Here is a 20549-nt window from a genome sequence, read left to right as displayed (position 1 = left end):
TGGTAATATTAACCTAGCCTAAAAATTCTAGACTGTTCATGTCTTTGACAGTGGGCAAACTTACAAAATCAGCAAGGGATCAAATACTTATTTCCTTCACTGTATATATATATATGTATATATATATATATATATATATATATAAAAATAAATAAAAACATGTATTTACTCACTTTAGGTTTAGGAAGACTAAGATCCATTGAGTTTTAGAAGTGCAAATATTGTTTACGCCAATATTATAGTAAGGACACACCCCTGCTTTGTGAAGTCCCGCCCCTTCCACAAAAAAGAATCATCACGTTGACATTTATATTCAGCACCTTTTTTTATTAATATGCGTCATAAATAAACAAACCAATAAATATACATATATATGGCATAAGATAGCAGGATGACAAGCGCAGATGTAACAGACGAGGGTTAGTTTCGGCATGAGCGGATGTACATATGCCAGTAGTTTTGCAAATTAACCCCATCCCTGACCCCTTGCAGAAAGTGGGCTCTCCCTCCCTAAAGGAGCAGCATAACAATGGGAAAAATATTTGGGACCAGCGTGGAAAGTTATCAGAAGGTCTGTAGAGAATATATGGGTTTATCTTCCAGTTCTACTTACCAGTATTGTGATTGGAGATTAGTCCTGTCATTTATCATTGCATTATTATTGTACGTGCATGCAAATATAGGCTCTTAGGTGCCTCCAAACTATGGCTGCCGAGTTAGTAAGGTGATTTCTTTGAGAAATGTGTTGATATTCTGCAAATATATTATAATAATATTCCTGATGACCATTGCTATGGAGTGCGCACATTACCACTACTTTCTACATGTCCCTCACTACAGCCTACAGCAGATGAATGGTGATCCTATAAGAGAGGAAAGATCAGGGTTTAATAAGCATAACTAATAATACTATTATAATGAATAACAATTATGGCTTTTGAAGACAAATAATAAACCAAAAAGTTCACTAAAAGCCATTATGGACATTCAGCTCAGGCCCTTGAGACCAATGCAAATGCTCATATTGAAAAGTTGGGGGTTCGTTCGTGTGAAAATATTTCATTTAGTTTTTAAGACAAAGAAATATCTCACATTGAAGTGTCACAACTTCTAGAGGCTGAGCAGAAAGTAGTGGTTCTGTGTGCTCTTGATTTTCAATGTCATCGTTCTCTGTAAGGCTGTTGCCATTTTTCCTAAGATTAGAGGAAAATTTGCCGAACCCAAATTTTATGAGCCAAAGAATGGGTTTCGAACAATCGAAATAGAAAATTTGGGAGAGATGTTATCAAGGTACAGAAACGTCCACTGTCACTACATTCAAAGTACATCATAAACTACCATCGATCCCCAAAAGTTGTACCAATTCTACTTCATTGTTCTACATTACCTCAATCATGTCAAAAATTGTCCTCTTGTCTTACAAAGAATTTCTATTGGGTATAGTCAGGGTAAGGAATATTTGTATTTTTCATATGTACACAATTTACCAAACAGGCATGATCAGATATAGAGGTCTCTATGTATAGTCAGATATGCAGAATATGACCAAAATATGACCAGAATATGAGCCAAAAACGCAACAGCCTTCAGATTTAGGGAAAACACACATTTCTCCTGTCTATATTGAACAGCACCAATAATGTGTCCAAGTCTATTATATTATATAGTATATAATAGCTACAACGTAAGGTCCCTTTACATTACGAGCACCGATTGACGATATAACAGGTCGATCAGCGTTAGTGTAAAAGCCCTTTTACACAGGCCGAAGCAAACTGTATGGGGACGAATGATCTTTAATAGGACCGTTTGGTCCCCGTACAGTTTGCATATTGTCGGCAGCACATCCCCTGCTTACGCTGGGAGATGTGCTGCCGACAACGATTATTTTTTAAGGCTGCATAAAAGATGCGATAGGTCGACAAACGGCATTCTTACGTACGCTTGTTCGGGCCTTTAACCTCATGACGGTGTACAAGTATTACCTAGATGGTGATATTAGACTTGACATTAATCAACATCATATTAGTATTTTATCTTATTTTACGAGTACCCCTCTATGGTGTAAACCCCCATTAATTTATCGGTCCAATAGCTTCCTACAGCTGACCATAGACATTAGATGGTTATGCCCTATTTGGATCCGTTTCGGCAGAATTGGATGATAGTTTTACTTCCTCGGGTCCACAGTACAACCCCCAGTGGCGCATTACAGGATGAAATAATGACTGAGTGAGTTGGATGAGTTTGACCAATCGCTATTATTTACCCTGATATAAACCAATGCCCGAGTGGTCTGTGACATCTGTCATCTGTCATCTAGAGTGCTCATATTAGCAACCCTGAATGCAAAATATTAAATTTCATGGGCACTGAGCTGGAAGAGCCCCATAGCAATATAGAAATGGGGTTCTCTGTTTTTCGTGACCTTTGTCAGCCTCCAGGCAAACATGGCCGCCTTTCCCCAAGAGCCTCCTTGGCCTTCTGTAAGGTACCAGCATCACTGATCTGCACATGGAGTAGGGGGCTGTTTGTGTTGGGCCCGTGGGAGTGTTTGAGTCGGTTTCTATGGTTTGCCACTTTTTTATGACTCTCTGATCTCCAACAACCATGTACTGCTACCATGCTGGATTTAATATATTGAGATTTTCCAGTCAAATATGAATAAATTAGCAGACCTGAACAACCTTAAGAAAACTAACAAGGTCAATAATTCGTTTTCCCTCTATTAGAAGTGTCTATTACCTGACACCCTGAGAGAGTCCAATGCCCATATCCACTAATCCCGGCTTTATCAAACCAAACTGCAGATCCTTTCATTTATACACATGACGGATACATCAAGGATATCAGCAGCCCAGACTTACTCAATAATGTACAACAGTGCCCCCCCCCTCCCGTATACAATGACGAAAATCATCGAGTTTAGAGGATTAACAGTGCAAGCAACCAGCACACACACTGCCTGCCATACCTATATATACAGTTTCGTACATACAAGCAATACCCAGATACTCTACAACAACTGGGTCAATTATCACTCCATATCCAGTAGTATAAATATTAATCCGGCGCAGTATTACAGCACAAAGCGTGTTTACGTTGATGAGGGCGCCTGGTTGAACTCTCCCTATATCACTCAGGGGCAACTAGACACTATGACTGAATTGTAAGCTCTTGGGATCCGAGGGAAAAAAATAAATGAAATGAAGAAAGTGCAGAAATAAGTAAAGCGCCCATTAGAATAGGGATATATATTACGCTACCAATAAATATTAATGATGTCACTGTAGATTTTTTCTCATCAATTGTAAAGGATTGTTTGCTGCTCATTTACTAACTGTACAAGGGGATGAGCCATTACAACCTTTGACCATCGTCTATGTATCCAAAATTTGCATCCAAATCAGCAATACCCATACAAACCCCCCCAGTTTCCAATTCAATACTGGGATAACCCATGTAACCACCAATGAGGGCTTGTGCCACGATATGTAATGACATCACGATGAACTATTAATATAATAATGACATATACACTTGTAAAGCGAAAGAGCGCCATCTAGCATGATTATATCATGGTGTTATCAGCATGTTATGTCATTGCCCTTCTGATGCCACTTTTCCCTTATGTCTTAAAATTCTCTCCACACCTAACCCTATTGCTGTTCCCTCATGCGTTAGGAGCCCACCTCAGGTCAAGGAACGCTCTAAAAGCCATATTGCTACATGACGGCTACATGGACCTACGCAAGCATAAAAGCCGGAGTTCAGGTGCCACTACTTCAATGCCTATTGTTACACCACTGTTCTCTTTTTTGTTGGGGGTCCCTAAGTATAGGGGCCCATGTGCAATTGCATCCTCTAAAACTTTTATTGTAACACCTATCTCTCATTCAACTTAGGCCAGACTGAATTCCAAGCCATCCATTTTTCTTTGTATTTCCAATAATCCTTCAAGCTTATATTAAGCCAATTTTCTGCAAACTTTGAGGTCATTTCAAGCCTTGAAATAACATCTTATGGTTCCAGGAATCTCCTCTTGAGCTTCTCTTTTACATATACAATCTTCTTCTTCCTCTCAGCCCTCTATATTATTACAAGGACACAAGCTGATGTAATATAAGCAGCAAAACTGTGCTTCCAGTAACCAAGTAGAGTGTTAGCTTTTGGGGTCAGACATTGTAGGATTTGTTTTCTGGTGTTCTCCATGCTTAAGCTATCCTAAGAAAAAATTTATTCTAGAGCCTTTGATATTTAAGTGCTAGTTACAGAGGAATAGCGGGAAAATGCAGAACCGTAGAAGTTTCGTTGCCGGTAATGTCTGGCAATATGTAAGCATCGGGGAAAGTCACAGTATATTCTAAGATGTCTGCATGCACAGCTCACGTCAATATCACGGCTAGCACGTGTGCACGTTGGATTGGGCGCAGGAAGAAAGAATACTGTATTAATGTGTCATCTCCCACCACACTTGTCCAATCATAATGCTCCAATTTCCTCCCAGAGGTCAATAGAGACACCATTAAATAACTCCATTCAGCAGAAGAACCACAGAGATCTTGGCGCGTTCCTCATGCCACTGTCAGAATGAGCCCTGTCGTCGAATGTCTTGTGCACAATGTGTCTCATGAATGTTATGAGTCTAATCGATTGGGCTGAGGAACAAATTTCAGGGGCATCAGAGGGTTCCGGCTTCGCAGGCCGCACCGTAGCTGGTCTGAATGCGCTTCATATACATAGCTGATGTCATTCTGTTTGGGTTCTGGGTGGTGACATGAAGACCTGGCTTGTCTAGAGGATAAAGAGTATAAAAAATGCATTAATGAGAGCTGCAGCCATAGTCAGCCATTTTGAATCCTATGAGTAACTGTCTTTGGTCACCCAGTCACTTAGCATACCATCATAAAAACACAATCTGCACTCAGTTCCTATTTCTCCCCTCTGATATTTTTGTGGATATTACTTTCATAGTCACACCTTGTGCCTTCTGTGTGCTTGGATTAGCGGAAGAGTTGGGCCACTAGAAACAAACACCCACATGACAACCCTCGTGCCCTGGGGAACAGAAAACCAAACTCCTCCATTTAGATTTCCATTCAATTCACTGGAAGGAGTAGCAGCTAGGCAGGAAACAGCTATAATAATTTGAATAATAATTCTATAATAAATGTGCTCCTAGTTATCGCTGTATGTTATGTGTGGCGTTACATAGGACTGATTATCTGTACTCAGAGAGTTATTGCTGTCAGTTTTCTGTGCGGTCGGTACACAGGATTGATTATTTGTACTCAGAAAGTTATCGCTGTGTGTTATCTGTGCCGTTACATAGGACTGATTATCTGTAATTAGAAAGTTATCACCGTGTGTTATATGTGGTGTTACATAGGACTGCAGGTAAGCCTGTTACTTGTTGTCAGATCATTATTACAGTGAACTAACAAAGTAGCCCCAAAGTGTTAAATGACAAATTCAGCTCTGCTACATCTGAATGTCCTATTACATATCCAAAATGATGTATAAAGTAGATGAATGGTTGAGTAAGGCTACGGCCACAAGACTACCTTAACCGCGACACAGGTCAGTCGTCCAAATATCGCTGTGTAGCTCTGCAGTAATGCAAGTGAATGTGGCGGCGTTGCGCCTTAAAAGTTGCCGCGCCTTAACAGTTGCAAGATTTCTTGCAACGGTCACAGTAACCTGCGAGTCGCAACGTGGCCACATTCACTTACATTACTGCGATGTACGCAGTGCTACACAGCAATATTTGGACGTGCGACCTATGCCGCGTCCCAGGTCGCCATGTAACCCTAGCCTAACTGAACATATATTTATACATATAAATTGTGAATGCTTGCAGGTGTAGTTTTGGCCTTAAAAATAGTTTCAAATAAAATAAAAAGTCCTATCTGTATGAGGAAAGACAAGAAATGACTACGCAGGTAGAGTCCTCCTCCGTGATAGACGGGTAGAAGGATCGATTATGACGGAAACATAGACAAATGTGCATCTGTCTGCTGTGATTTCGGGATGGCTGACGTGATTTGTACACAAATGCTGTCTACGAGATTTCAACCCGGCTGTAAAATAACTGCAAACTGAGGCAGACGAGGCTTATAATGAGTCATAACATGAATATCACAGTGATGCCGGCAATAACCGGGACTGAAAATACAAGTGTTATCTTCCTGCTATTCAGTCCATATACTGTGAATTCACTGAGGTACGAAATATTAATATCATCATATAAAGAAAGCTTGATCAATGTATAACGAAAGTTTATGACAATGTTAGGATTTCAGCTTGCCGTAAGTGAATAGAAACATTCTTGTTTACATTCCTAATAAATGACCTAATACAAGTTGCAGCTGAAGTTAAATGACAGTTGTATTCATTCTAGGAAATCTTCCAGACTAGCACCTCTTATACCTACACATTGTAACAAACCCCCAGCTGTGAGAATTATTAAGTCACAAAGAGTTTTCAGCCCCTCTGGATATAAACAAGTATGTTTCTATTAACCGACAGCAAGCAGAGATCTTGAAAATGGTGGAGAATGGAAACAAGTATATTGGCAAGCTGCAGAACTTTTAATTGTACAATGATTAGTCTTTATTTACAGTTATTTACAGAAAACCAGGACTTAAAGGGAAAATCCAGCCAAAAATGACCTTCATAGATATGTCAGGAGGCCTCATTGGTGGTCCTTGAGCTCCGATCACCACAAATTTCTAGACTGAATCTATACCCATTCCCTTTAGAATGACTGAATCGTTTAGACTCTTTTAGATATATCAGATCACTTTTGGGTGGATTTACCCTTAAAATATCTGAAAATGAATGTGGGTCACGCTCCTGACTTTTGACTCACCCCGTATAATATGGTTTATGGTTATTGCGAATATAACAATGTAGAAAGAAAACCTGATGGACAACTTACTGAGGGTTCTGGGAAGATGGGGACACAGATGCGGCTCCTCTTTCTGCCGCCATGCTTTCCTTCTCAGAGGACGCCTCCCCCCAGATTCCCGCGCTCACCGTCTGAGCCACCATCTGGAATACGGATTTATCGAGGCTCAGCCAGCCCGAGGGCAGCCTGCGGCAGAGACAGAACCAGCAACATCAAGGGTTATGAAACATTTATGGTAAGACAAGGGCAAAAGAAAACAAATCATGATACAAAATGGACAAAGAGTCTGTATGAAATATCCATAGGTGCTAAAAAATAGGTGAATATTTCTATGGTGAAGTATCTTGTCCATTAATGCAGAAATCAATGCACAGGAAAAACCCCCATTCAGTTGCATGGTATGATTTTTTAGCCGCAGAAATTTCAGCAACATATCTGCCATGTGTGAATATACTCTTACCTAACCCTGACCTCTGTTAATGACGGTGCCACTTTCTATTGCAGCGCTGACTGGCTGAATGTTTTTTGGCTCGCTACGGTTCAAGAACCTCAATCATGGAAACATAGAAGCAGATGCTGAAACACATTTTATAGACTGTCATCTCTCTCCTTATTATCCTGACTGCACCTTCAAAATGAACAGCGGTTGTAATCTCAAGACAATACCGTGTTTTCTGAGGGCTCAGACCTGGTGATGCCACCGACGCTGACCCTGAATTGCTTCCGAGTTGTAACGCCTCTAGAATTACCTCTAAAATTGTGGAAGCCACATAGAGTAGTTTCTGCTATAGCAGTGCGCCCAGAATACAACATATTGCGGTACATTGACCAATGGGCTGTCCACACGTAACGGAAATGCTGCAGAAATTCCCTTGAAAGTAGCAGACAATCCGCTGCGGCAAAAACACACCATTACTGCGGGTTTTTTTACTGCAGAAAATGTGGCGTATTTTGCGGCGTTTTTCACAATGCTGGGAGATGGTGACATCTCAGAAAAACGCAGCAATTCAGTCCAGTTTCCGCAGCAGGAATTGACGTGCTGCAGTACGAAAAATACGCACCGTATGTCAATTTCTGCTCTGAATTTTTACACAGGGTCTGAATGAGATTTGTTACATCCCACTTTGATGCTACTGTATTCTGCTGCGTATTTTCCACCCGCAATTCCGGATGGAAAATATGCAGCAATTCCGCTACGTGTGGACGAGACCTTAGACAGAATAAACTTAGTCCAGGCAGTTTGAAGATGCACCAAATTTATCAAAGTGGCGCAAATGTATGGAAAATTTGGTGCATTTTGTTAGACATGCTGGACACTTTTCTCTTCCTTAGGCCTCATTTACACGAGCGTGTGCGTTTTGCGCACGCAAAAAAACGCAGCGTTTTGCGTGCGCAAAAGGCACTTGACAGCTCCGTGTGTCATCAGTGTATGATGCGCGGCTGCGTGATTTTCGCGCAGCCGCCATAATAGAGATGAGGCTAGTCTACGTCAGTCACTGTCCATGGTGCTGAAAGAGTTAACTGATCGGCAGTAACTCTTTCAGCACCCTCTACAGTGCATTCCGATCACCATATCGAGTAACCTGTTTAAAAAAAAAGAGGTTCGTACTTACCGAGAACTTCCCGGCCGTTGCCTTGGTGACGCGTGCTTGGTGACGCGTCCTTGGTGACGCGCCTCTCTTGACATCTGGCCCCACCTCCCTGGATGACGCGGCAGTCCATGTGACCGCTGCAGCCTGTGCTTGGCTTGTGATTGGCTGCAGCTGTCACTTGGACTGAATTGTCATCCCGGGAGGTCAGACTGGAGGAAGAAGCCGGGAGTTATCGTTAAGTCAGAACTTTTTTTTTTTACACGTTCACGTATATTGGGATCGGAAGTCACTGTCCAGGGTGCTGAACCAGTTTAACTCTTTCAGCACCCTGGACAGTGACTGTCTCCTGCCGGGTTCGGTCAAAACGAGTTCGGCCGAACCCGGTGAAGTTCGGTTCGGTCATCGCTAAGACACTCCGTTCGGATGTTTGTAAACAGAAAAGTACATGGTGCTTTTCTGTTTACATTCAGTTTGACAGCTCTTGCGCGAATCACGCAGTTCGCACGGAAGTGCTTCCGTGCGACCTTCGTGGTTTTCACGCACCCATTGACTTCAATGGGTGCGTGATGCGCGAGAAACGCACGATTATAGAACATGTCGTGAGTTTTACGCAACGCACTCGCGCTGCGCAAAATTCACGCATTGTCTGCACTGCCCCATAGAGTAATATAGGTGCGTACGACACGCGTGAAAAGCACGCGCGTTGCACGCGCGTATATTACGCTCGTGTAAATGAGGCCTTATACCAACTGTTGGTTGGCTTAGTTTTTGCTGGGCGCACTTTGGTGCATATTGGAGCATATTAAGCCATGCTTAGCTACTGGAAATACGACATTAATATTCCTATATACAGTCCATTTTTGTAAAAAAAAAAGGCTTGAAACTCCCAGAAAAGCTATCAATAGAACCAAATCGAGACGAAATGGGAGCATGACAACCATGGATATAAAAAATAATATAATATACTTTATTTAACAGAACAAAAGACAAGTGAAAAACATACAGTGAGTTATAAAAAGATGCGATCAACAAAAATATACAGACAACGCTTCAACGAATCCAAAGATGACTGCCTATTGCTCGCAATAAATGAATGTTAAGATGTTGACTGAACTTGTTTAGAGGTGTATCATTTTGTCTCGATTTGGTTCTAAAAATACGACATGCTGACATTTCCGGGAAGCTTTGCCCCTTTTCTAAGTGTTTAGTGAAGTGCAAATATCTGTTCTTAAATTATTCTAAAATAAAATGCGCCAAAACTTGTGAATTTTTTACACATTCTAGATGCAGACAAAGTAGTAAAACTGCCCCATTGTCTCTGCCACGGTGCTGCACTCATCTCTATTCCAGCCGATCAGCAGCCACCCAAAATGTACAGTATCTCTTTCTATGCCCATCTTTGCAGGCAGAGATCAGCACTGGCAAATTCTCTTAGGCAAAAACTATTTATGATTCATGCCGTCTATCAGGTCAGATGTGTGGCATACCAGGACAGCATCAGTAATCCAGCACTGTCTCACTGGATCCTAAACATTTACTATAAAGTTGGGGAGTCAGGAGCCAGAAAAAGGAGGCCTTCGAGCCACATGTGGCTCTCAGCTGTATATGTACAGTGCCGGGTGTAAAACGGACACCTACCAGAATGCAAATCACCAGAGCACAGGGTTAGGATGAGGAGTATACATTCAGAACTGGGGGGTATAGGGAAATAAGTAGTAAGCATTATAAATAAGAAAGCTATGGCTGGGTGGGGGAACGGAGTATAGGGTGAAATTAAGAAAATGGAGGGTGATCGGCACATTTTGAAGCCCTTGCCTTGGGCACTAAAGGAGCTTGTCTCGCCCTTTCCTGAGCAAGCTTTGCGCAAACACTGAACAAGCAGGGAATACTGAGATTCCAACTTCGAGGATTTCCCTAGATGTTTGCCATGGTCTTCTTGTTCTCAGCTCAAAAAACTGTGATGCTATGGGGTAGAACTTGAGATAATGAGGCACAGTCTACTTAACAGCCCCTGTAGTGTGAGGCTTCTCAGGTGCCATCCAAAAGCTAAATTGTAAACTTTGTAAAATGATGTCATAGCAGGCCGGCATGACCGATTGTATAAATGAATCATTTCTATAGTATCCAGTTAAAACCTTAGAGTCTATTGGTCTTACCTGTTGGTCTGCTTCCCTTCACTCATAGTCCTTCTTGACCCAAATAAGTGCCCCCATTTCCTGGCAGGGCTGCTCTGTACATTCTCATTAGCCGCACCTTGCTCTTGCGCACTTGGCTGAATGGTCTTTTGTGAGTCCCCCTGCTCTTTTTCCTGCCCATGTTTAAGTTCATTGAGCACAGACTCGGGAGGACTGCCCATCCATGACTTGCGATTATCCTTTTTTGGGTCATCTCCCATCTCTTTCTTACAACGTTTGTCTACCAACATCCCTTCCACACAAGGACAGGCCTCTGCTCCATCTATAACACCTTCTCTGGGTGGTGGCACTTTTTTGGGTGTCCCACCATTTCCAGGTCTTCTCCTATCTTGGCGTGTAAACCTGGCTGTATCTGCAGAGTTCTCAATATACACCTGGGAGCTCTGCATTAGTTGGTACCACCACCCGGCCTGCTTGTCCCGCTTCACCTCCATTGTAGTCTCTTTCTTGTGCTCTTCATCAAGTTCCACAGCTGTAGCACCTTCACCTGTCGGCCTCTCATTACTGATCAACTCTTCTGAAGATGTCTTCTCAAGAGATTTCTTCTCTTGGATGGACTGCTCTTCCTCATCGCGGCTTCTCATGAGCTGTATGGTAGAGTGAACGGACTGCATGAGGTCCTGCTTCACGCGGAGCATCTCCTTTTTCTGCTGCTGTTCTCGGCTCATCTGAACTAAGTGGTGCTCAAACAGAAGGTCCAAGTCAAACGGTAAAAGGGACAGAGGTTGGAGAAGGAGAAGAAGTTCTTCAAATAGAGGTTGACAAACTCCATGGGCCACCGACAAGAAGCCAACAGGGTCATAGTGAGCCCAGATGATATCTGAAGGACAGAAGAAGAAACATACATGATTCCAGAGCATTTCCTCCTAAAATAAAATGATCTGTAAATATAAGCCCATTAGTTGTCTTCTGGTGTAAAGACATTACCCTGAGTTGGACCCTTACAAGGGTTGCTGTCATTGGATGGAAACATCCCTGTTTACATTCAGAGGCTTGAATGATTCCCAACCTAGTTCTGTTCTCGGTGCTGAATAAGTGTAGATAAGATCAATCAGTCATTAATCCAAGACAGGAGAAAGATTTGTGCTACCTTGAGATTGCCTAGATCCAGGGAGCACAACCTTTTCTGATGCGAGGGCCACATTGTAATACTGTACCATTCCTAAGGGCCGCAATAAAACGTAAAGGGGTATTTCCATCTGAGACATTTATGGCATATCAACAGAATATGTCAAAAATATCTGATAAATGAAAGTTTCACTTATCTCCCAGCTTTATGGCAGAAAAGAGGAGACGAGGTGCCCACACATGCACTCACGGGGTACTTGAATGGATTTTACAAGACATGCATTGATATCTATGATCGAATGACGGCACTCTGTTTTCTGCATCAGTAGGACGTGGCTGTCTTTTGACAGCTGTGTCTTTCTCAAACATCAGGACACAAACAACCATGTCAGTGTCCTGATGGTTGGTGGCCACGCACTATGACATCATCGGCCACATTCGACCCATCTGCAGGTTGTACACTGCTGGCCCAGACTACCCTTTAACAAACCCATTGTGTTAGTGGGACTATTTTAGAAAAGGTTTTTAGTCTTTGAATATAAACAGTGGATGTTTCCAACCACTGATAGCAAGCAGAGATCCTGAAAATGGTGAGGAATTGAAACGCAAAGCATATTAGAAAGTCGATTAATATTTTATAATACAATAATTAATTTTAATAAGAATGGACGACCCCTTTAAACTGAAAATGATGTTCTAGAAGTAAGGAACAACCAGACCTATAGTACGTACCTTCATGGTTATACAGGTGGTTGAACCAGAACTCAAGGGAACGGATGCTGAGGAAAAAATAAAATATTTTATGAATGGAAAGCGTACTACAGGTCTAATGACTATGGATGTTATTTATTTAATATTTACAGCAGAACTACGGACTCACTTTAGAAGACCGAAGATGAAGGCGTTGAAGCGCAGGTTGTGATTGGACAGCTCGCCATACTGGTTCACTTTCTGGCATAGAGTGTGCAGCAGTTTGGTGGAAGGACCTGAATCGAAGGATAAGTGACTGGTTATAGTCCGATACAATGTATTTGCTTGGATTAATATTTAACTATAAGGTTTAAGTAGTTCATATATTTCATTTTAAAAATGTGATGTTAACAACTTTTGAAGAGTTTCTCCACCGAAATGTATTTTTAGAAAAATCGGATTAATATTACAGGTCGAGATGTAAACTTGCATTTTCTGATAGCAGGTCAGCTGCTTTTCACTTTTTCTGCTGTTGGCACATGGACCATCCAACTTTGAACTGAAAAACTGTCCTGTCTGACAGTGTGGTTGCTAGGGATACACTGCCTAACAACGACATTCTTTTCAATGGATTGTCCGGCAGCCCTTCCCTAGCAACTAGTCTTTCTGAGATGACTCAGATTTTCAGCAGAGTTGCCACTCAATGGAGGGCAGAAACTGGGCAAGGAGGCTTGGCAGGTCTTATACCAAATCTTTCTCTATATATTACTGATGCATAAACAATATTTTTTTTATAAAACTTTAGTTTAAGTGGAGAATTTCTTTCAATCATCAATTTGCACAAGCTCTTGAATGTGCAAATACATCAGTCCTAGAAGGGCAGCCAGACTCTACTTTGTCCTATGATTTTGGGATCCCAACACATCTTGCCCAGCAAGAAGACCCTCGTTGCAATGTTCACTGCTATCCATCCCCATCGTCACAAGTCTCCACCAGAAAAACTCCAGATCATCACTTGTGCTGCAAACACTGGCACTTGGATTCATCCGTACAACCTTAGTGCATCAAGCAATACAACTACTCAGCATCTTGTGTTTTTTGTGGGGGTTGAAGGCTTGTATGCGCACTAAGGGGCTTACGTAGCAGCTGCATCTCCCGGGTCCTTTCTTTATTGCCTCTTTTGGCAAGGACACCAGTGGGCAGGGGCTTAGCTAGGGTGGCCAGGGAGGACATGTGCCCAGGGCACAACTTTGAGGTAGGGAGGAGGGTGCTGCAGAGCAGTTGTACCAAACAGCTGATTCCTGCTGACAGGTGCCCTGTATGCCGGGCGGCTGCAGCACGATCAGCGTTAGGAAGAGGCAGGAGGCCTTGCAGCGGCGTTCTGACTGGGGTCGGTGCCGGCCCGGGAGTGGACCAGTCCAGTCACCTGAAATCCCGTCAGTGACATGAGGTCAGATGTCTCAGGTCAGATGACTGGACTGCTCCACTCCCGGGCCGGCAGTCAGAACGCCGCCACAAGACCTCCTGCCTACTCCGAACGGTGAGTCACGTCAGGCAGAGCGGAGAGTGGTAGCGGTAGGCTACCGCTATTGCTCCCCGCTTTTGAGGCAGTGTGGCCCTAAGTACAAGGGGAAGGGCGGTTCAGTGCCACTAAGCACAAGGGGGGGGGCAGGGGGTTGTGTGGCACTAAGTACAAGGGGGAGGGGTTGTGTGGCACTAAGTACAAGGGTGGAGGGTCGTCGTGTGAAACTAAGCACAAGGGGGGGAGGGGTTGTGTGGCACTAAGTACAAGGGGAGAGGGGTTGCGTGGCACTAAGTACAAGGGGGAGGGGAGTCGTGTGGCACTAAGTACAAGGGGAGGGGGGTGGTGTGGCTCTAAGCACAGGGGGGGACGGGGGTTGTGTGACACTAAGTACAAGAGGGGAGCGGTTGTGTAGCACTAAGTACAGGAGGGGAGAGGGGTTGTGTGGCACGAAGTACAAGGGGGAGGGGTTGTGTGGCACTAAGTACAAAGGGGTGTGTGGCACTAAATACAAGCGGGGCTGTGCACAATACATATCTACATGGGGGGGCTGTGTGTGGCACTATCTAAAATCTACAAAAGGGGGCTGTGTGTGGCACTATCTAAAGGGGGCTGTGTGTGGCGCTATCTACAGTGGGGGCTGTGTGTGATGCTATCTACAAGGGGTGTGTGGCACTATTTACGGGGGTTCTGTATGGAGCTATCTACAGGGGGGCTGTGTGTGGCGCGAAGTACAAGGAGAGGCTGTGTGTGGCGCTATCTACAAGGGGTGTATGTGGTAATATCTACAGGGGGGCTGTGTGTGGCACTATCTACAAGGGGGCTGTGTGTGGCGCTATCAACAGGGTGGGCTGTGTGTGTGGCGCTATCTACAGCGTGCTGTGTGTGACGCTATCTACAGGGGGCTGTGTGGCGCTATGTACAAGGGGGCTGTGTATGGCACTATCTACAGGGGGGGCTGTGTATGGCACTATCTACAGGGGGGGCTGTGTCTGGCACTATCTACACGGGGGCTATCTACAGGGGGGGCTGTGTCTGCCACTATCTACAAGGGGGCTGTGTGTGGCGCTATGTACAAGGGGGCTGTGTATGGCACTATCTACAGGGGGGGCTGTGTCTGGCACTATCTACACGGGGGCTATCTACAGTCGGGGCTGTGTCTGCCACTATCTACAAGCGGGCTGTGTGTGGCGCTATAAACAGGGGGGGCTGTGTCTGGCGCAGTAACATTAAAAAAATTCTGAAAAAAAAATTACAACTCATTGATTGGTAGAGAAAGCAAACCTGGCGAGGGGGAAAGAGATGTCGGGACTGAAGTTAGGGGGGGGGGGGGGGGCACCAATCTGATTCTTTGCCCCGGGTGCTGGAGAACATAGCTACGCCTCTGCCAGTGGGCCTCTCAGTCATAGGGACCTGGTCACTTTTGCAATGACCACCACCCATATGGCTAGATAGTGGGTCAGTGGTGACAATACCTAGTTGTGTTGATGCCTCCACCACGGTCCAGGGCATGTTTCTTCTCTGTCCAATGATAACATCTAAGACACAGGGCTTCAACCCATCACTCAGGATGTCCCTCATGGCTGGGCACAGGTATTTCAAGATCAAATGTCCAATGTTGGGGCTCACAGAGCTGTTCCCCAGTTTTGCCTGAGGAAAATACAGAGAATTTTTTTTTTATTATATGAATATTTTGTGAAAAGAATTTTGTAAAAATTAAAGAAAAATCCTCAATGACCTAAAAGTCTTGAAGTTATCCTCTGATATTTATCACTAGGGAGATTTAGGCCATGTTCACACGGATTTTGCGTGGCGGGGCCACCAGCAGGAAGATTCCTCCAAAAATCGAGCAGGACGCTTTTTTTTCCCTCTAGCTTACAAAATCAGCTAGCGGGAAAATGAAGTGTCCTACTCCCATTGAAATGAATGGCAGGTGGAATTTAGCGGCGGAATTTAGCCGCCATAAAGATTCCACCGTGTGAACAGGGCCTTACCATTCAGGAGTCTGGAAAGTTGAGTGCCAACTGTAATAGTAACAGAACTGTAAGGTTGTGTTTACATTCTGTGGACAGGCTGCAGAATTGCTGCGTATTTTCAGTGCGGATGCACTAAAAATACATAGCAATTTACAGTACAATACATGCGGATGGGGTTTGAAAACCCCCATTCACATGTAATGGAAAATATAATATTCTAATCTGCAGCATGTAAATTTTGGTGCAGATTTTCGCAGCGGACTTCACTCTTTGCCATTCGTAGGGTGAAATCCTCACAGAAATCTGCATGTATTTGCTTTTAAATCCGTGACAGAAAAAGTCTGCAGCATATGGGCCCAGAAAAAGGGGCAAATCTGTGGTAAAAATTCGCAACAAATTTGCAATTAATGGATCAATCATACCTGGCAATCGAGAACTATCTGCGATATTGGATTTTCAAGAACTGTAACCCTTAAATTACCTGCGGTTTGTGGACATGTGCAGTGATCGCTAGGCCTATAGATGACACTTAGTCAATATCATCACAGAGTCATCCTACAACTGGTGATTGGCTACGCTAAATATAATAACATGGATTCCCCTCATTAATAATGTTCATCCTCAGGAAACGTTGTCTGTAATTTATTGAGTTATTTTTTCTGCACCTTCCCAGCTGCCCATTGTCATCTTCTTATGGCTGATAAATATTCTAATATGAAACAATTCTTATAGAGAGCAGATTGTCATTAGAGGGTGTTTCCCCCATAGAGAAAAATCTAAACAGCTAATTGTAATGTAATCCCAATTATATAAATTGATATCAATGTCATATGCCCAGCACTAGGGGGCAGTACAAAAATCATAAGTGATGCATAAAATTAACCAATTATGTCATCAGCGATTGAAATTACCCATGACCCAGTTACCTTATGTGTCCCCATGACAAAACTTATAGTGCCTCTGCTCTGGCAACTCAGTGTTATCATAGGGACATAGGGACATAGGACTTCTTTCTTGCCTGTGCTAAATAAATGGAAGCAGATTGTGATTGGTTGATACAAGGCCCAGCTTCTCTACGAGGACATTGAAATTGTCAGAGGGCAGGTGCTGGAAGTTTTGTCACAGGCATAAATGAAAAAAGGGGCTACTGGGAGTTCTCCGGTGTTTTTCGATATACAACAAGTATAGTAAATATGTATTTCTGCTTGCATCAATTTTTTGGATGATCAGATTTTAGTCCTGTCTGACCTTGACTCCTGGGTCCCGGCTTGTTCCAAAGTGAGCCACGACCAGGTCTACTGCCGTATTTACAGCCTTCACCAGCCCTGGGGAGAAAGTGCAAAATAGTGAGGGATTAGTTCATGGAAAAATAGAATGATTTATCACTTATTGTGTAGTGGTAGCAGTTTTTTAAGAATTTACTACGTTACTGAGGCACGAGACATAAGGATGTCGCTATTTCAAAGCAAACGGAAAACCTGTATAATTTATTGGGGGTTTGTATCTTATACAAGGGCATCTGAATCGTAGCGGCAGCCCATGATGCTGTTATGGGGACCCTGGAGAGAGGGGACCCATTCCTGGTTAGATTTGTCCCCATTTTAATGAGTGGCAAGAAACTGCATAGGGATGTGGTCTACACCAGTGCGGTGATGCTCGCATACAAGGAAGGGGAAAATGTATTTGAGTCATGAAATTGGGATTTGGGCACCAGGACCCCCTGTCCCAGGTGGTTGGATTGTGATGGTGTCAAGCAGCACCTGAAAGTGGCCCTAATTTTTATCTTTGCTATGGCGGCTCCCTGTACACAACTGATCTTACCCCTCTTCTGCAAAAGATCTATGGACACAGATTCAACACTGCTGTCAGGGGAAAGACAGAACTCCGCTGGGGGGCGCTCCGTCACTGAGAAGTAGTCTGGGAAGAAGTCACTGGAGATCAGAGCTGAAGGTTTTCCTGTAGTGGGAAAAGTCATAGATAAATTATGACGGAGAAGTACAAAAATACGATGAGATAAGATGTCAGCGCAGAGAACGGCTGATATGAAAGTCGATGAATTCATTAAAAGTGACAGATAATAATAATGTGTGAAAGAGGGAAACGTGGGAAATAATGCGACATCAACATAACAGACATCTCCTCAATCTATGACACTTTCTGCCCGCATATTGTTCAGTGTTTGATGTCCTCTTCTAAATCCATTCACCCATGCTGTATACTAGATTTCATTCATTCCTATTGCTAGCTGCATATATTACATAATTCCCTAATTCCACGATCTCTTTCTGAAAACTGTTTATTCTAAATCGGTCTCATGCCACATAAATTCTGAATTCATTAATTTGTTTATTAATTAATAGAAACCTTGCTGTATATTCGTTTTTATTTCTTGGTTTTAAACTCTCTTCATTTCATTCAGTTTTATGTCCATCGCTAATGAACTTATTCATTCATTGCTTAGTTGATTATTCAGTCATTCGTTCAATCATTCCCTCATTCATTACTACAACTTTCCCTATGCATATACTTATAATTTATACACTGTTGATCCAGAGGAAGGCAAACACCCCTATGAGACTGTTATCAATTGTATATTATTTACTCATTATTCATAGATTTCTCTTTCTCTGTGTTCATTCATTCATTCACTTCTACATCCATCTCTCTACATATAATTCATTAACTTCTTGAACCCTCAGTCTACATATCAATTATTCATTTCTAGATCTTGTGCTGATTACCATTGTATTGTTTGTTTTTTTCCTCGATCCCTTTTTCTGTATATTGATCATGCACTAGCCGATTCCCTTCTGTTAAACATGTATTCATGTCTAAATCCTTCACTGTTTATCGTTCATTTGTTTATCCATTTCAAAATCCTTCCCGCACTATTTTACATACTTATTCCTAGATCCCTCGGTGCATATTAACCATTCATTCCTTCATTCATTGTTATGAAATCTAACCTCTGAATTTTATGAATTAATTCCTAGGTTCCACTCATTTTCATCCATCCATTCAGTCAGCATGTTATTTATTCATTTATCCTTCCTTCCCTCCTTCTTTCTTCATTCCATCCTTCCTTCCCTCCAATCATCCATCCATCCCTTTCTACATTCCATCCATCTTCCCTTCCTCCTTCCATCCATTCCTACATTCCATCCTTCTTTCCTTCCCTCCCTCCTTCCATCCAACCATTCCTACATTCCATCCTTCTTTCCTTCCCTCCCTCCTTCCATCCATTCCTACATTCTAACCTTCTTTCCTTCCCTCCCTCCCTACATTCCATCCTTCTTTCCTTCCCTCCCTTCTTCCATCCATTCCTACATTCTATCCTTCTTTCCTTCCCTCCCTCCCTCCCTCCCTCCATCCATCCCTTCCTACATTTCATCCTTCTATTATTCCTTCCATCCATTCCTACATTCTATCCTTCTTTCCTTCCCTCCCTCCTTCCATCCATTCCTACATTCTATCCTTCCCTCCCTCCCACCTTCCATCCACCCTTCCCTTCCTACATTCGATCCTTCTTTCCTTCCATCCCTCCCTTCCTATATTCCATTCTTCCTTACTTCATTTTCAGATTCCTCTCTTTGCGTCTCTATCCATATATTATTCGTTTGCCAGTCTAATACCATCCATTTCCCCTCCCCCTTACTCATGTAGATCATTATCATTGTCTTCGCACCGTGGAGGCGTGAGTGTAAATGATTTCCGTTGATACTGCTAGGAAAGTCGAAGAAAAGGTTCCTTCTCACTGTCTTCGTTTCCTGCCTTCTGTCCAGACTCCCGGACAGTCCTGGCAGCCCATGAACTCGGTCGAGGCACAATGGGTTCCGGCGCCTATACTCCCTCCACTTCAGTGCTTGAGGGGACAGGTGATTGGCTATACAGTGGTCGCAGACAATAAGAGCAAAGAATGAGGGAAGAGAGAAGGAAAGAAGTGACCGAAGTTAGTGAAGAGACAGAGGTCAAGTGAAAAGAGCCGCAAACAAATCCAAGAGCCCATCTCCAAGTGTTGTTAGTGATAGCAATAGAGGAAAATCAATATCTGGGTGGACAGATGGGCCATGCAAGCGAGAACTTGTATCTTCTATGGGGTCCATGGGTGGGAACATCCCCTACCCAGGTACTGTAGTGTTGGAAAACAAGAGGCCCAAGGGTCAAGCCGACCTTGTCTCCTACAAGGTATGGGAAGGAGGATGTCCTAGGATGTTCTTGTGGACCAACATTTGGAGAGGGCTCCAAGTTGATATCTACTAGGAGGGATGCTCCCCATTTATATACATCCATGTGTGTCTAAATCAAATTGTAGCCTTAAAGAACCATGCCTGCCCTATGAAGTGCTCTTTCCGTGTCATGCAGCTCAGGTGGATTGCTGAAGAAATAGACAACATGCAACGTAGGGAGAAAACTAAATAATAAGTCTCCTTAATCCAACGCTGCTCTCTGTTTACCATCCTACATGACAATGTTTGGTCCATGAGACAAACCGGGTAAACTGAGAGTAGCGAGGGACCAAGGGACCGGTGGCCAGGAAAGAATTCAAAATCAGTACGGAATAATCCCAAATTATATTAAAAAGTTTTTTTTTAACTT

General features: G+C 43.2%; 1 protein-coding gene across 2 annotated transcripts in view; it reads right to left on the bottom strand.

Annotated features, from left to right (window-relative positions):
* Positions 1–306: 306 nt before the first annotated feature.
* RUSC2 (RUN and SH3 domain containing 2) overlaps positions 307–20549 on the bottom strand; it is a 79308-nt gene continuing 59065 nt past the window's right edge. Inside the window, exons 4-12 of one of the 2 annotated variants that reach the window (XM_075840129.1) lie at positions 19639–19836; positions 17775–17909; positions 17202–17278; positions 15453–15627; positions 12646–12751; positions 12498–12544; positions 10659–11517; positions 6941–7096; positions 307–4794 (exon numbers count right to left, since the gene is read on the bottom strand). In XM_075840129.1, coding sequence (XP_075696244.1) covers positions 4638–4794; positions 6941–7096; positions 10659–11517; positions 12498–12544; positions 12646–12751; positions 15453–15627; positions 17202–17278; positions 17775–17909; positions 19639–19836 — 1910 coding nt within the window. In that variant the 3' untranslated portion in view covers positions 307–4637. The remainder of the gene's footprint in view (positions 4795–6940; positions 7097–10658; positions 11518–12497; positions 12545–12645; positions 12752–15452; positions 15628–17201; positions 17279–17774; positions 17910–19638; positions 19837–20549) is intronic. The other variant, XM_075840139.1, reaches the window with a different exon arrangement.

Source organism: Rhinoderma darwinii, chromosome 1, assembly GCF_050947455.1.
Source record: "Rhinoderma darwinii isolate aRhiDar2 chromosome 1, aRhiDar2.hap1, whole genome shotgun sequence".
Lineage (NCBI taxonomy): Eukaryota > Metazoa > Chordata > Amphibia > Anura > Rhinodermatidae > Rhinoderma > Rhinoderma darwinii.
Note: the sequence above shows the minus strand (reverse complement) of the source record. Positions and strands in the feature narration are given on the sequence as shown.